General features: G+C 45.1%; 3 protein-coding genes across 3 annotated transcripts; 2 read left to right on the plus strand and 1 right to left on the minus strand.

The window, feature by feature from the left end:
- Positions 1-4,033: 4,033 nt before the first annotated feature.
- On the plus strand, positions 4,034-5,971 carry T069G_08831 (uncharacterized protein; the record flags this gene model as incomplete). Its single annotated transcript, XM_056176041.1, has 4 exons — positions 4,034-4,693; positions 4,760-4,901; positions 5,281-5,349; positions 5,529-5,971. The coding sequence occupies 4 exons, from the start codon at positions 4,034-4,036 to the stop codon at positions 5,969-5,971; spliced, it is 1,314 nt and encodes a 437-aa protein (XP_056026990.1).
- A 2,282-nt stretch (positions 5,972-8,253) lies between these two features.
- Positions 8,254-9,609, minus strand: T069G_08832 (uncharacterized protein; the record flags this gene model as incomplete). The annotated part of the gene is made up of 5 exons (XM_056176042.1): positions 8,254-8,719; positions 8,778-9,163; positions 9,225-9,289; positions 9,342-9,378; positions 9,433-9,609. 5 exons carry the CDS (start codon positions 9,607-9,609, stop codon positions 8,254-8,256), a joined length of 1,131 nt encoding a protein of 376 aa, XP_056026991.1.
- Positions 9,610-11,033: 1,424 nt separating this feature from the next.
- T069G_08833 (alpha/beta hydrolase family domain-containing protein) lies at positions 11,034-11,895 on the plus strand (the record flags this gene model as incomplete). The annotated part of the gene is made up of 2 exons (XM_056176043.1): positions 11,034-11,453; positions 11,557-11,895. 2 exons carry the CDS (start codon positions 11,034-11,036, stop codon positions 11,893-11,895), a joined length of 759 nt encoding a protein of 252 aa, XP_056026992.1.
- Between the last annotated feature and the right edge of the window lie 3,122 nt (positions 11,896-15,017).

Raw genomic sequence — 15,017 nt, forward strand, 5'->3', positions numbered from 1 at the left:
GTTTAAAAGAACTTGGACTGAGGATTCTGATTAGGTTGCTGACATTGCGTATTATGCAGGGTGGCTAGCGGAGAGTTGGACGAAATAGAACTTAACTCGGATTAGGTTCAGAGTCCACTGGGTCTTAACAAACACACAGGGCCTTGTATCTATATATAAGTTTCGCAGCATAATGGAGAGTCAGCGGCACTCAACGTCACCGCCGGATTTTCAACTCATACTGTTCTTTCTGCCTACTGGCAACACGCAGAACCACAATATCCTTCCAAACGTGTCGGGCTCGTTTACATCGACGCCGATACGGATCTAGCCTCCCCAATGGATCCGACTGCTACTGGCACGTTTGCTGGAATGACGATAGCGCATCTCGTCTACGCTGCCCAATTTTGACCCTAGACAGCTAACTGCCTCTTCAAAGGAGAACACGTCCAGCTCCTATAAACAGACATTGGATAACGAATCTAAATCAGAGATTATACATGCCTATACAAGGTTTTATAGTGTCAATTAAGTTGCCAGAGTGCTAGAAATACTCGTGATGAGCCCCAATTCGTCGACACCCTCCAGCCAAGCCTCGATTTGATGCGCGGTTCCAGAATTGGGATCAATGCCTTCCGTGCCAATTAAATCCCCGAATCTTAACACCGTAGATGGTTCCACAGAAGTTCTAGAGGCGGCTTCCCACGTAATCTCATTTGTAGCCTCCCATGCCATTTTCGAGGCTGGAAGTGGGATTTCCTCCAAGCGCCAATCATTCGGGCCATCGCAAGAGATTCCACACTCAGTGGACACTAATATTCTCATCAAAAAGTAAATGGTCGCGGTTCGGATTAAAGATTCTCGAAAGATCCATGCTTGCCAGTCATGAACGGCCCTGTTTCCAGAGAGCAGGGTCTCCCGATCACAAAACCTGTCTCTGAGTAGGACAAAAACTCGCTACACCCAGTGAGTAAAATGCTACACTACGTTCCTAACATGTGTGTAACCAAGCAGGATACAGTACGTACCTGTAACGAATAAAGAAGTGCAATATCAGCTGCCGGAAATACATCGTGGTTGCTGCCATGACGCAGCCTGAGTAACACAAGCAGCATCATTGCTTGTGATGCGGTGAGTAGTTTCCATTTATCAAAAGTGGCACACTGTGTACAATATTTAGCTAGAGTCTGGTGGCAAGCAAGCATTCATTCAGTAATCTTCAAGAACTTCGTATACCTTGATATATATATCCTCTTGAATATCATGAACCCCTGTCCATAAAGCTTCATCATTTGTTGAAGTATGCTTCCGGAAAAGGCTTTGGCAGGCTCGAAGTGGATTGTTTGCGTCAGCGACCAGTCCGATCCGTTGATGTACAAAGGGTACATTTGCCAGGTCCTGGCCACTTCTTCGAGGGCAACCGCGGAGAAATTGCATGATAGTTTGACTTGTGCGGATATTCCCGGGGGTAACCCAAATCTTTGGGAGTAACAAGCAGGCAGGTCCAAAAGAGCTACCAGGAATGGACCAAATTGCTGGTGCGATGGGATGAATGGACTCCTCATTTTGGCCCGCAGAGGCTTGCCGAACTCTTGCACCTATCGGTGGAGATGTCTTTGCAAAGCATGTATCATTGCTACACCGTCGCATGCGTCTCCGCTTGTGATAGTTGTGCATTACCCTACGGTGAACATATTTGCGACGGGTTTCTCGGCCCTCGGCGGGCGTATTCGTGATAGTGATGAAATTTAGGTCAATGCCGCCCGGATACGCCATTTTTTTACGATGGGGTGAAAATCTCAACAGTGGATAACACGGTTGCAATGGCAGGCGGAGAATTGTGTTGTGCCTTGCCTAAACTGGCTCTGGAGGCTTCGCGAAATGTATTGAGTTTGACTTGGCGAGATCACAGTATCAATAAATTTGGGTAAAGCAAGGTGGGCATGTATTCGATTAGCCAACTAGACTAATAAGGGGGTTTTCAGGCAGCAAGGTGCTTCTCTAGAATGTCTTTGGGATTTTGGCATTGCATCCTGTTGCCGTTGCTAATTTTAGACGACTTCGGCCGTAGGTAAGATTTACACTGCGGTTTTCCATACACGATGACAAAGACGGGTTCAACAATAACGTGGATCTTTAGTAACACCTACCTTGCCTTTTTATCTCCATTTACCAAGAGTGGGAGAAGAGTTGATTTGGAGCAGCACCCCGCATGTGCTACCTTAACTTGCTATCTTATCCTTGAATAGCTGTCAGCAACTTGGGACAGCACTACTTGGCATTTCCACAAAGCACTTGAATGGTTGTAAATATTACCCCGCACAGACGAGGTCGACTCATAATGAATCAGCTCTGGTGAGACTCACCTAGCAAAAAATGCATGGGTGTTTCCTGTCTATGACACTTCTATGGTCTAATTACACCAAATCCGAGCGCCCGTTGTAGCAATGACCGAAAACGCTACCTTTCGACATGCAGGGACGCAGAAGCCTTGTGGATCAAATCAGGGCGAGATAATTCAAGGCGGGGGTGGCTCATATAAGCTTAATTCTGCAGTTAAACTCTATATACTATGTCTTTCTAATTTTGGTAGGACATGAACCACCGCCTTGTGGGCCAAATCAGAACTGGATAAGGCTACCTAGGCAGAGATGGATGACTCTATCTGATAAAATTATACTTGTCTCCTGACAGTTATACAGCAGCCGCCAAGGAAATAGTCGTGGTCGATACAAGACAAACGGCTGCTTATAAAGGTGGTGCCAGCCGTTAGATCTAAGCCGCAGCTCGGCAACTTCCGCATCGGTACAGTACTTATCCATCCACCAAAGTGCCTCTGCCAAGGTACGATTCTTTATTCGTAAGATCGATATATTTTTAACCGTGGCGTTATATAATGTAAGACAGAGCAAACATCATATATTCATTCAAGGATCACGAGCCGTGGCTGGCAGAGAGGCGGGTCATGTCGTGCCAAAACAGGAAAGACATGGAAGGCTTTCATCAGTCTGTTAAGAGGATTAATACGAGTATAGCTTACTATGCTGGTATACTGGGCTACACTACCCGTTGAGGCATAATGGTATGTGTGGAAGATTGATTTGGGGGCCCTCCAGCAACAGTTGCCCATGTCTGAGTATAGGACAGGAATCCCATCAAGTTCATCACCAAGTAACCCTAAAGGATTCTCGGTCTCAAAGCTTAAGCCATCGTAATGTCTATGCTTAGCCGTTGCTGGTTTAACCGACTCTGATCTAGGAAATCTCTTCTTTTAACCGCTTGTTCCCCCACTATAAGCCCAAAACAAGATCTTTCCAAGCCATGGGCTGAGGTAATTAGACACTTGTAATACTATGATGAGTCTGAAATAACATCATCTTCATTGTTGATAGAGCCAACCGGCCCTAAGACATGAGTAGTTGGGAGTTTACTTCCATTTAGGGTTCGTTACTCTACGAGGAGCACTAAAACATCGCTGATTGTGCATGAAATTGTCAGGACTATACCTCATTTACAACGTTTAAAACTGTCACGAAATCCCCGTCATTCCCAAATAGTTCGACTGGCAGATTCCATGGCCAAAATCTCGTTATGTGATGGCCCAACTATTATGCCGGTAATGAAATACCTTTACGCTTGGTAATGGTCATAGCAAGTTGTTTACAACTTCAGTTAGTCTTCTTCAAGCAATACATCTTCCATTTGACAGTTTTGTTAATCAGTGTTTGTACCTGGCACTAGGCTTAGAAACGCAGGACTTTATGCCAAGCCATCAAATATCAGAGTATCACAGCTTCGCTGACCATAAACGCCTCAACCCCTCGGCACAAATCCTTCAACTGACGGCTTGAGGCAAGATAATTGCTCTCGTTCGAGGACGCGCGTTCACCCGTGGTTGGCCACGGGATCTCATACGTATAAAAGGTCTCATTAACTGTCGATATGAATGGATATGATGCAGCAGAGCTCCCCATTCATTATTCTCTCATATCTTTATAAGAGTATTTCGTTTCATCCCATGTTACTACTTCACTGTCGTGAGGTACTGGGCAATATGCAGCTATTTCCCATAACTACTCTGCTGGTCAGCATTGCTGCTGCCATCCCGTCCTACCGTGATGTGCGCGGCAATACGCCTGTGCGCATTCGAATCGGTGTTGACAGGGCCGCTTCACAGACGGCTCTGACAGTACTTACAAGGGATCGGGACGTGACCATCGGTAAGAGCTGTTCGGCTACTCTCAACACGGGAAATTTTGCACAATTTCCGATTATTTCCCAGCTCGATGATAACGGCAGTGGCACTGGAAGCATCACGATTGGCAACAATGTGTATACAATCCATTCAGATACCGATGCTTCTGGTGGCATTTCATGCAGCAGACTATTTGGAGAAGATATCTTGCTAATTGAGTGCGATGCTACTATTCCAGCAACTAAACAACTGATTCCGGTTGCTACAGAAGAACTTTCCACATGTGTGACGGACACTTTCTTTTCAGCCATTTTGGAGAATGAGGCTCTGCAGCCAGCATTCGACCCACCGACTGAGGGCAGCTCAACAGACTTCAACTCTACCGACTTCAAATCTACTGAATTGGACACTGAGCTTAGTAAACGCCAAACACCAAGCCCGTGCATACAATGGAGTCCGTTCACTGAGAAAGACGGTGACGGCAGCCCAACCCAGAGCATGCAGTTTATCCAACTCAGTGTGAGTTTGCTGTGCTTAATTTCTATATGTGAAACAATGGGCATGGAGAAAACTAATTGTTGCTAGGAAAACATCTTTTGTGGTGCTGCGAGTGAGTGCAGTGCTGGCCGCGAGGATTCTACATCCTACGCTATCGGATTTTCAGTTGCAGGTGCTCTTACCCGGTGGGCCAGTGTCGGCTTCGCTGTGGAACAAAGCAGGTCAACGGGTAATACATATACTTGTACAGGCCAGCAAAATGAGCGAGTTTGTGTGAGATACATGATGGCACATACGAATTACAATGTCTTCAATAGCCTGAGAAATGGATGCGGAAGCATCTCAAGAGGTAACAGGGCCCGCATTACCTCGCCTAATGCTAATAACAAACGTGGTGGTTATCTCTGCGGTATTGGCGCAGCGCAGTGTAACTATAAGAATTATAGATGGTGGATTAACAACTAGCAATCTGGTGGACCATAAAGGAGGCATCTGTATTAGTTATTGGTAATTGCCTTGGACTTTGTTACAAAGTCTGTCTTAGGGTTTTTAGGGCCTCTGGTCCTTTTTCCCTAGTTATCAATCTAAAGTTACTATCTTATGTCAAGATACCACTCTCAATGTTAACTACAAATACCTGATAGGTATTGTAATGGCTAAGGTAACCTACGGTCTTGGTTCGTAAAGAGTGCATGGTATTTGGAAAGCTCTATAAGAGGCTGTATGTAGGTGAAACGAGTTTGGGGAACTTAGAGCAAATCATCCACTTGTAATACTCGCTATCGGCTTGGTCTGCTTTTATTAGGTGCTCGAAGAATAGAAAGAGGTCGTCTTTGGATATACCCCTATGCAAAAGTGGCGATATATAACGAGGAGAGTGGGGCATTGACTGAAATTGTCTCGCTTTTGTCTGATAAGAACCCGACGCTCAAGATCATTGAAGTTGGTAATGGTACCGGAAGTGCGACTCGGAAAGTATTGCCAGCTCTAAACGGGCATGTTCAACAGAAACTTGAAGCTAGTATTTACCCGGAGATCAAAGCGTTTCCTGATATCAAGGGCCGACATATGATCGGAGATATTGATCGCGATTCACAAGCTCGGATATTTACACAAACTTCTGCTGCTGAACTTCTAGAGGGCGAGATCGAGATTGATGTCCAGGTGATGGACTTCAGCAACAAAGAAGTTCCTCTGCAGTCACCCAGTTCAAAGTGGGAGACAGGATTTGTGGCCTGGCTTTCCCTGATCATGCTAGCATCGGGGTGCGGACCCTCGCAGCACTCCGTTACGCTTTGAATGACGAGTATCAGTGGGCGGAAAGCTGGACTAATCTATCCTCATTTAGTTCTGCTGTCTACTCAGTATGTGTTGATGGAAGTGTGCAAACACTATCCTAAAGATAAAGTCTTCGTTCAATCTAGCAACCAAAGCATCGCGCTGGCCGCTTTCCATGTCGCCCACAACCCGGGCGAGCCACCTAGATGACTGACCAACTGGCACCGAGTATTGCTGTCTCCAATGGTTTATATACTACTGCGAACCTGAATTTATACATTTATGAAATAGATTTCACTAGTTCTTATACTAGATGCATTCTCGCGCGACGAGCACTATTTCAGCAGATGGGAGGTCGAACAAATTGGTTCTATGGCTACTTGTAACCATACAGCCATTGGGGGCGATTTCTGATAGCAGACAAGGAGGCATCTGTTTGCGAGCCCGATGGCTGCCTTCATAAATTACTCTTTGTAAAGTTCCCAAGGTACAGAGAGTACCGCTGTTGACCGTTGGGAGCCTGGGATGTCATCCATGTCACCCTATACCAATTACATATTTACCTGCATGAGTCCAGGGTTCTGCTGTTGGCACATCCTGGAACGACGGAAAAAGTACTCCGTATTGACCAAATACAGCGACGGTGGTAGCGATGATCTACTCCGTACCTGAAGAATAATTCTAAACGTGCCAATGGTCTTGGCATCTGGGCAAGCTGGGTTACTGTCTACATGAGAAAGGGGCTAAAATATCCTGTTTATTCAACATTTAGAGAAATGCAACTGCACTAAGAAGCTCTCGACCTTTCGACGGACAAATCCCCTTGCCCAAGTCCATACAGCGGAAAAAATCGAAAAATTCATGGAGCGAGTGAATGGTATTACTCGTATGCTTTGTCGTGGCGTGATCAAGACCTCATGGATAGCACATCCGTCAAAAATATTACCTAGGGGCTTGATGGGCTGGAGTGCTAAAATCCGCTGCAGCGCACTACTCGTGTGTACAGTGATAAACCTTGATCCCGGAATAATGCGGTCTTTTATCCATGTTCTGGACTCGGAAATCTCTTCATGACACGAAATACGGTTTACGGATTGTGGAGTTGAATGGCATGACAAGAAAGCCGTGGTCTCATACATGACACCAATCACAGCCCTAATAGCATATCCTTGTAATTTTGACGTTGATTGTCAAAAAAACGTGACGGGGAGATAGCAGGACCAGGATGCTCAACCATTACTAAGAGGAAGTCAGCATTATGATAGCGCCGATGTCCCGCGTGAGTCTGTGACCGCCATGATCTCCTGGGCTAATTTAATAACAGCACACGCGTCAGTGTGATCACCGTTAGAGCTTCATGCACCCGATTACCGGGGCTCTTAGTCTACTCGGAGCTGGAGTAGCGACATACCCGAGGGAGCAGCCGCTGGGCTCTGTTTTTACCCTGGCCCTTTTGCTCCATAAATACTATTCAGGGCAGCCCCTACAATACTCCGTACTGCTACGACGTTGAAGGGTAGTAAAAGTAGCGATGCTGGATAGTTGCATGGAATTAACTGCAGCCTACGACAAGCGACGCTAAATTATTACAAGAGTGCCGTAGAACGGTAGAGGCATTCCCGTAGCGTGTGGAACTGCCGGTTCCCTTGCTTCTCAATTAGACCGATCCCAGCATTGCATGGGCTCGCTTTGGGTAACGAAGGACACTAGGTTCAGTAACCCCTAACTGAGAAGAATCTAGGTTATCTGTTGATGCGTGCTTGTATGAAGAATTGTGAGCAAATGACAGTCATTTTCAGCAGACTTGTATCCTGAAGTTGGTCCAGGCACCACATAAACCGGGGTAGGTAGGGGATGGAATACCCGAGGTGGAGAATGGCAGGATAGAGGGAAGTCTACGGACTTGGGGGCTGTCTTCCGGGTTTCGCGTATTCTCAAGTGGCTTCGCACCAACGGAATCCAGCTCACTCAATCCCAAATCCAACGGACAAGAATTTGCGGCCAATAGGCCCCTCCCTATATCTTTCCTAGGGAATTTGTTCGTAATTTTTCCGTCCTGAAGAGGGTTGCTCAATGTTTAAGATCTAGTATTAGGAGTACATTATCTAACGTGGTATATGCTAACCGTTTTTCCATTGCGTTATGCCTGTAACGATGTCGTAAAATAAAAGAAAACTTGCTGAGCGCTCAAGTCGTCAGCAGTGCAAGATTCAGATTTTGCCGGGCGATTTAGATATCACCAGAAACTAAAATCAAGCTTTTAGAACTCCGGCTTTAGAGAACCAACAAGTCGACTGTTAGCATTATTGGGGATGTAATGCCGATGTTGAACTCCAATTAATCTCATGCTTTACCATGATGCCGTTGTGGGTTTCTTCGTGAGCCGCGGCATCTCCTGTGCTCACTCGAGGCTGGTGTCCATCTGACTGAAAATTGTTCGTTAAACCCATTTCGTCATCGCTTTTGTCTTTATTTGATCCGTTACGATCTGTAAGGGCGTAAAAATCTCCCGTCTGCGAACGAAGTCTCGATGAATAGTCTGTTCCATAGTGTGGTGTCGAACCGGACTTGTTGAGGCTGCTGCCCGCGAACCAGTCTGGTATGCATCGTCGTAATAGAGGTCGAAGAGTAGGTAAGCAGGCACAGACGATACCAATGTTGGGCTCGACGGAAGACCAAATAAATGCTTGAGACATATTCCACGTAAGGTCGGCCGATTTAAACATCTGGAGCAAAACAACAATGCGAACAATTCCAGCAACGCATACACTGCAAGTTGGTCATATTGTTAGCAGAGATCCGAAAGAGGATGGAAACCGTTACGTACAATCCACCCAAGAAAAATATACCCAAAACGCTCAGTCGCTGCGCGACAGGCATCTGTAGGCCCCAGACCATGGGTATCGGGGTCAACAGGATCATAAAATCAGTGGCAACGCTGGCCGCTGCGTTGCCAACGAAGAAATGAGGAATATTTATGCATGTTCCGATAGCTGTTGGATCCACGTATTGCTTCCAAAAGTAGTTGTATGGTCGGCATTGAGTGATGGAAGTGACAAGAATGGCAATCCACCAACCAACAACAAGAAACAACACAAACCAGAGAACTTTGCGGAAGGTTGATACGTGGAAGAGTCGGTAATAGAAGAAGATGAGAGACAGTTTGGTCAACGGAATGACGGAGCCGTAGAGGAACTCGTATGCCCAGAGAATCTAGGAGACATAAATTGTTATTACACTGTGATTCGGCTTCCTGGCGTGGGGAGTTACTCACTTTCATCACCTCTTCGAGTTGGACTGTCGGATTCCAGATATGCTTTCCAATTCCTTTGTAGCACGCTATAGACCACATTAGCATCGAGTCGAATGTGGAGGTTTTCGCATCACGAACCCAATATGGTTGCAGCTCCTGTCCCCCAAGCCACCACCTAAAGGTAGATAACGTTAGCAATAGCAACAGCCGCCCTAAGAAGAATACCTACCAAGGCTGCGAATAGAAAGTAGTCATCTAGCTGAAGCTTCACGTTGGTAGTAAACTTAGCCACAATGCGGAGTGCCACACATATCGCCGACAGGACCATCAATGCAATGACAGGGCTGATGACACTGTGTTTGATGTCGGCATAGAGATCAATACCCGGTGGTGGCCCCGAACTCATGATTGCGAGAGCAGTTGTAGAGGCTTACGAGATATGACAGGACGGTATGTTGGAACGGGATATCTCTTTAAGCCTCCAATGTATATAGCAATCCACCTTCCACCCTTTCTATCATTCTTGTAAACCAACTGCATCTGATATCCATGCCATTTTATTATGGGCACTGACACACTTCCAACAAGTCCATTCATACAATACGGCGCCGCCGACCTGCAATGACCCCGTGGCAAACTGCGGAGGTCGCTCGTCTCTTGAAGATACACCTGCAGTTTCGCCAATTTTGCAATCCTGACCCAGGGGAGCAGGGCTGCCAACGCTGCAAGGGCCCTTGTCTGCATTAGCCTCTTATGAATCATTGTTGGCACTGGCCGTGGCAATTACTATATAGAGCTAAGCGGCGCGACGATTAGTTGAAGATCAGCAATTAACATGTCCCGTTTCAAGCATAACCCCCTTGACTTCATACGACAGGAGGAATTCCATCGGCTGTCGCCAGGCCTTTTCATGTTGGCTCGTAATTTCAGGAGTATCGGCATATTTTCTCGGCTTCTCTGCGTCTAGGCCATTCGATGCTATTGCCAATGCAGTTAATGGTGGTACGAGCGCTGCATCTTTGCGCAAATCAGCAGGTGAAGGATTTACCCCAGTATTACTAGTGGACGCCATGGTATCACTTTGCCAAGGATATCAATCGGTGAAGATATAGTATTAATTTGATCTTCTCTACCAGGCATGAAGAGCTGAAGAATAATGAAACTGACGGGTGTTCGTTTCAGACGATGCTTCAGGGGAGAATTACTAGGTCCTAGAATGATCTGCGGGCATGAGACCGACCTTTTGCGCCGCAACAAGCATTCTCTTTTCATAGATGCACAAATATGAATCAACTTCGGATATAGTGCGGTGCTGGAATGCTAATGCCTATCTTTACTCGTACTTATTCAACTAGCCCTGATAGTGCTACTCCTTTGTGTGGACCACCATTGCTTGTGATGACATTCAAGTGTGGGCGGTGTTGGTTACGACCAACAGCAGTACAAGTGGTACATACAGTTATCATCCCCTGGTTTAATGTAGGACATATTGGTCGTTGTAGTTCATGCGCCTTCAATATTGCAGCATGCATATCCCGGTTTTCTCCACTTCGCTCTGCAACTGGAAAGCTCTATGCCTGTACTCCGATATTGTCTGCACGAATCTCGCATATCCATTGGTGCAAATGAAATCACGACGGGTTTCATTCATTACTTCTGATAACAGGGATTCCGAAAAGGGTGATGAGCTGGCCTAAAGTATAATAAGAGCGACATGTCTGTCCCGAGTTTGGACGTTTGGTTACGCTGCTGATACTAATGCAGAGAACAACAAGCTCAAATATTTAACCCCTTTTCTAACCAGTCTACACATAAACACTACAAGACAACATGGGTTCCATTGTTACCGCCGAGAAACCGACAATCTTCCTGGTCCCTGGTGCTTGGCACGAACCAGACTGCTGGGACGCCGTTACTTTACAGCTAGAGGAGTACGGATATCCTTTCAGCACAGTCCAGCTGCTTTCCTCAGGGGGAGAATCCAGCACCTCAGTGGCAGAAGATGCATCACACATTCAGAAGTCGATATCTAAACTGGCAGACGCTGGAAAAGACATAATCCTGGTTATGCATTCCTACGGCGGTATTCCAGGCACGGAGAGCGCGAAGGGTTTATTAAAGAAGGACCGACAAGCTGAAGGTAAACTTGGCGGAGTTATATCGCTAGTTTATGTCACGGCCTTTTTGCTCCCCCCAGCGACTTCTCTAGCTTCATTCCTTGGTTTCATGCCCCCATGGGTTGTGTTTGACGTAAGTGATAGTCTCCAAAGGCACTGGACGACGCTAGACCTAAATGGCGGTCTCATATGCTTCGTATTCATTCAAAGCTCTGTATTGCTAACGAGAAATCAAGGGTGACAAAATGACTGTCGAAGGGGCGGAAAATATCTTCTATAATGATCTGCCGGAGCATCAGACCAAGGACGCAATCGCCAAGTTGAACCACCAGGCCAAGCCTTCCTTCTACACCAACCTGACTTACCCAGCGTACCAAGAGGTTCCGGCATCATATCTTCTCTGTGAGAAAGATAATGCCATTCCTTTTGTTGCTCAGCAAGCCATGGCTAGCATCGGAGGTCCCGGCCTTACTTCTTATGTTTGCTCTTCCAGCCACTCCCCGATGTTGAGCATGCCAGGCAAGGTTGTGGAAGTTATTCGGGCATCAGCTGGCGAGGATATCGTAGCTGCTTGAATGCAGTAAATGTTGCTCTAGCATTTTAGGCTAATGCATAGTCTTACGAAGACATGGTCAAGCATATATGAAGAGGGAAAGGAACCTCCATTGCTAGCTCAAGGCATAATGCAGAGCGCAATACAACATGTTATAGTTGTTTGTTGCTTGTTTAGGTTTAATGATAATGCACGCCCATGGATGAGAATTGGGTAAATTAATCTCCTTTTGAGCACCACATTGATTCACCCTGTAAATCCCTAATTTTTCTCCTTTCTCAGGCTGTTAATTGTTTTTGAAAGGCCGAGCTTGACCGTAGATGCACTCAATGACCTTTTCATGCCTACACCATGGTCACTAGTTTTGGAACAAGCTTGAACGATTGTGTCATTTTAATCATAAGATCAGATGATGTATAAAGAGGCGTATCTCTTATCTATTCATCATAGCTTTTACTGTTTCTCCCTGTTTTATTTAGGCAAAGCATTATTAGAACCCATAGGCTTCTAAAAAGCTTCAATGTACTATACATCTGAGCTTAACTAGCTATATCGATGAATGGCTCTTAGAGTCACTTTTGTAGCTATTGTGAACAGAATTTAGGAACCCAGTATTTGATGTTAGACTGAGTAATGTATGTTTCGAATTCCTTCTGAGCAGAAGTGCAGGGTTACGCATATATATTTAGCTACGGTCTTTCAGCTCGATCCCAAGTGGAATACTATTGAGTAACGCATGCAAGCATCAGCTTAGTGATGCAAATCTCGTTGGTCAGTATCTTTATGCAAGTGAGTGACGGATTGCTCTCTTTACAGAGTTCCGAGTTGTCTTGGAATAGCTGGAATCATGTTTGTAATACAGATATGAGGCGTGATAATGATAGGGGTGATACTGCTTTAGGAACAGGATGATAATATATATACATACATACATACTATATATATATATATTTGTACGTATGTATTTTCTTTCCCCATCTACAAGTCCATTTCCATAATCTTATTTATTTGCGCAATCCAACCAATATGAAATCCCCTGCGGCTTTAATAGAACTTCATATGTCCACCGCTTCAACCTCAGCTTCGCTTCTCCAAGATACAGGCCATGCACCTCACCAAACAAGACTGTCTCACACTAATTGCTTCTACAGTTTCCTTCTCAAGACAGCGTTAGGTTCAAGACCTTGCCTGCCTAGGGTCGCTTCGTACTCACAAGTAACCATGACTTCTATCTGTGACAGTTGTCGGTGCAACAGGATATCTCCGGCCAGCTAGTGTTCAAAATCTTCGGAACGCTTGAACATTCGACGTTACGCTTCTCATTAAAGTCTCAAGCAGCACAGCATAATTCGACCATTTTAATATTGCGGTGGCTGGCTACGAGGAACAAGGTTCTCTTATCTAAACTCTTCAAAGTCAAGAGATGCTGTTGTGTCAACACCAAGTCACCTACACTTCGATCAACATAAAGCCCTTGTCGAAGCTTCATCCATATCCGGCACCAATAAAGTCATTTCATCTAAATATGATGTGGATGTGAGAATCACGGCATCCCAGACTATTCCTAACCGTGCTCCAAAAACTGTAATACAGAATATGCTCAGCAAATCCAACTTGATGTACTCGTCCTATCTGTATACTGTACCATTTCTTGAATAGGGCATTGAACACTTTCTTTTTGGCATGGAAGACGGCCACAGCTGATATATGGGACAACGGTGATATTCGAATTGGTGTTACGACCATATTTGATGTTTGCTGGGCCGTTGTTAATATCTTACTTCGTCCTGAGGAGACCAAAAGCTAACATCTTTGGGTTGCGTCTGCTATTCAAGGACAGGATGCGAGAGGATCCACTCTCAGAGAACGTTGCCCACATCTCAAATTAATACTTCACAATCGAGAAATTAAAGCTACATTCGCTGCTGATCAAGAAGCTTAGAAGGCTAGGATAGGGCTGGAGCTCAAGATTATCAGATATTCTATTGGCCCTTGTCTCCATGGCTTGATGTGGAGAGCTGCATTCGACTTGATAATGACAATCGATTTCTTGAGATCAAAAGACGAACTAAAAGATATAATTGCCACAGTTATCAAAGCAGATGGCCAGGCTACTCCATAGAAAGCCGGCGAAGGTCAATAAACCTATATTGAAAGGTATATCATCAAAAAGTTAAGAAGAATCGCAACTATAAATAGCATTCAGCATATAATACTTTTCTGAGCATTATACACTTACGAGTCCTATCAAAATAAGGCATTATGGAGCAGTAGTGCCCGATTTCTACCTCCTCATGTTCCGTAGAGTTCCACTGAACCTAGAACCACGATTTGACAGATGGATCCAGGCAGAAGGCAGTAAGGCCATGTCTTCTTATATTTTTCTCTCAGCCTATAGGGCTGTGGGAACTACAAAGACGAGGATGCCATTAACGTGAAATGCCATATTCCGTATTTGGCAAAACCACCCTGTAAAGCGCTCAACTGATTACACTAGCGCTGCAATTCGTTGCCGTTCTATCCTTAGTGGTTTGATGTGCGCATAAAGCCACGACACAAGCGCAAATATTCAATCTACATTTGGCAATTGATGCATTCGGATTCGCCGAGATGTGTTAGTTGCTGATTATTTTTAATTTGACAGAGGCTTATTTTGGTAGCCCGTTGTGAGGCTTGGTATGAACTAAAGTCTAGTCAACACGAAGCTACTTTCATTACAGTCTATCTCGATTTTTGTCTAGAAAGTTATTTCTTAAGTTATCTCACTTATAGACTATTACAATTAGATTTGAATCAATAAACGAGTATTGTTCTCTCAGAGTGTCTAGTGTGTACGTATGGCAATGCTTATGTAAAGTACTATATTCACTAAATGTTGGACCTATCCTTGACTGTTTTACTCCACGTAAGATGAAATGAAACTGGCAGTCTTCAACACTCCAATCACTCCCCCTGACAAGTCAAAAGCAGCAGGTAGATAACGACGCAAGGCGGAAGTTATTCCCAGCTGCCCCCTATAGAAGGAACTTGCGAGAATAGACATGCGGTCGCACTCCGAGTTTCTATAAAATAATCTGACTCTAAGAGGACAACAACTATCGAAATGCATCGTAATGAGAATTTAAAAGGTCCAGCATTTACAAC

Source organism: Trichoderma breve, chromosome 5 (genome assembly GCF_028502605.1).
Source record: "Trichoderma breve strain T069 chromosome 5, whole genome shotgun sequence".
NCBI classification, from domain to species: domain Eukaryota; kingdom Fungi; phylum Ascomycota; class Sordariomycetes; order Hypocreales; family Hypocreaceae; genus Trichoderma; species Trichoderma breve.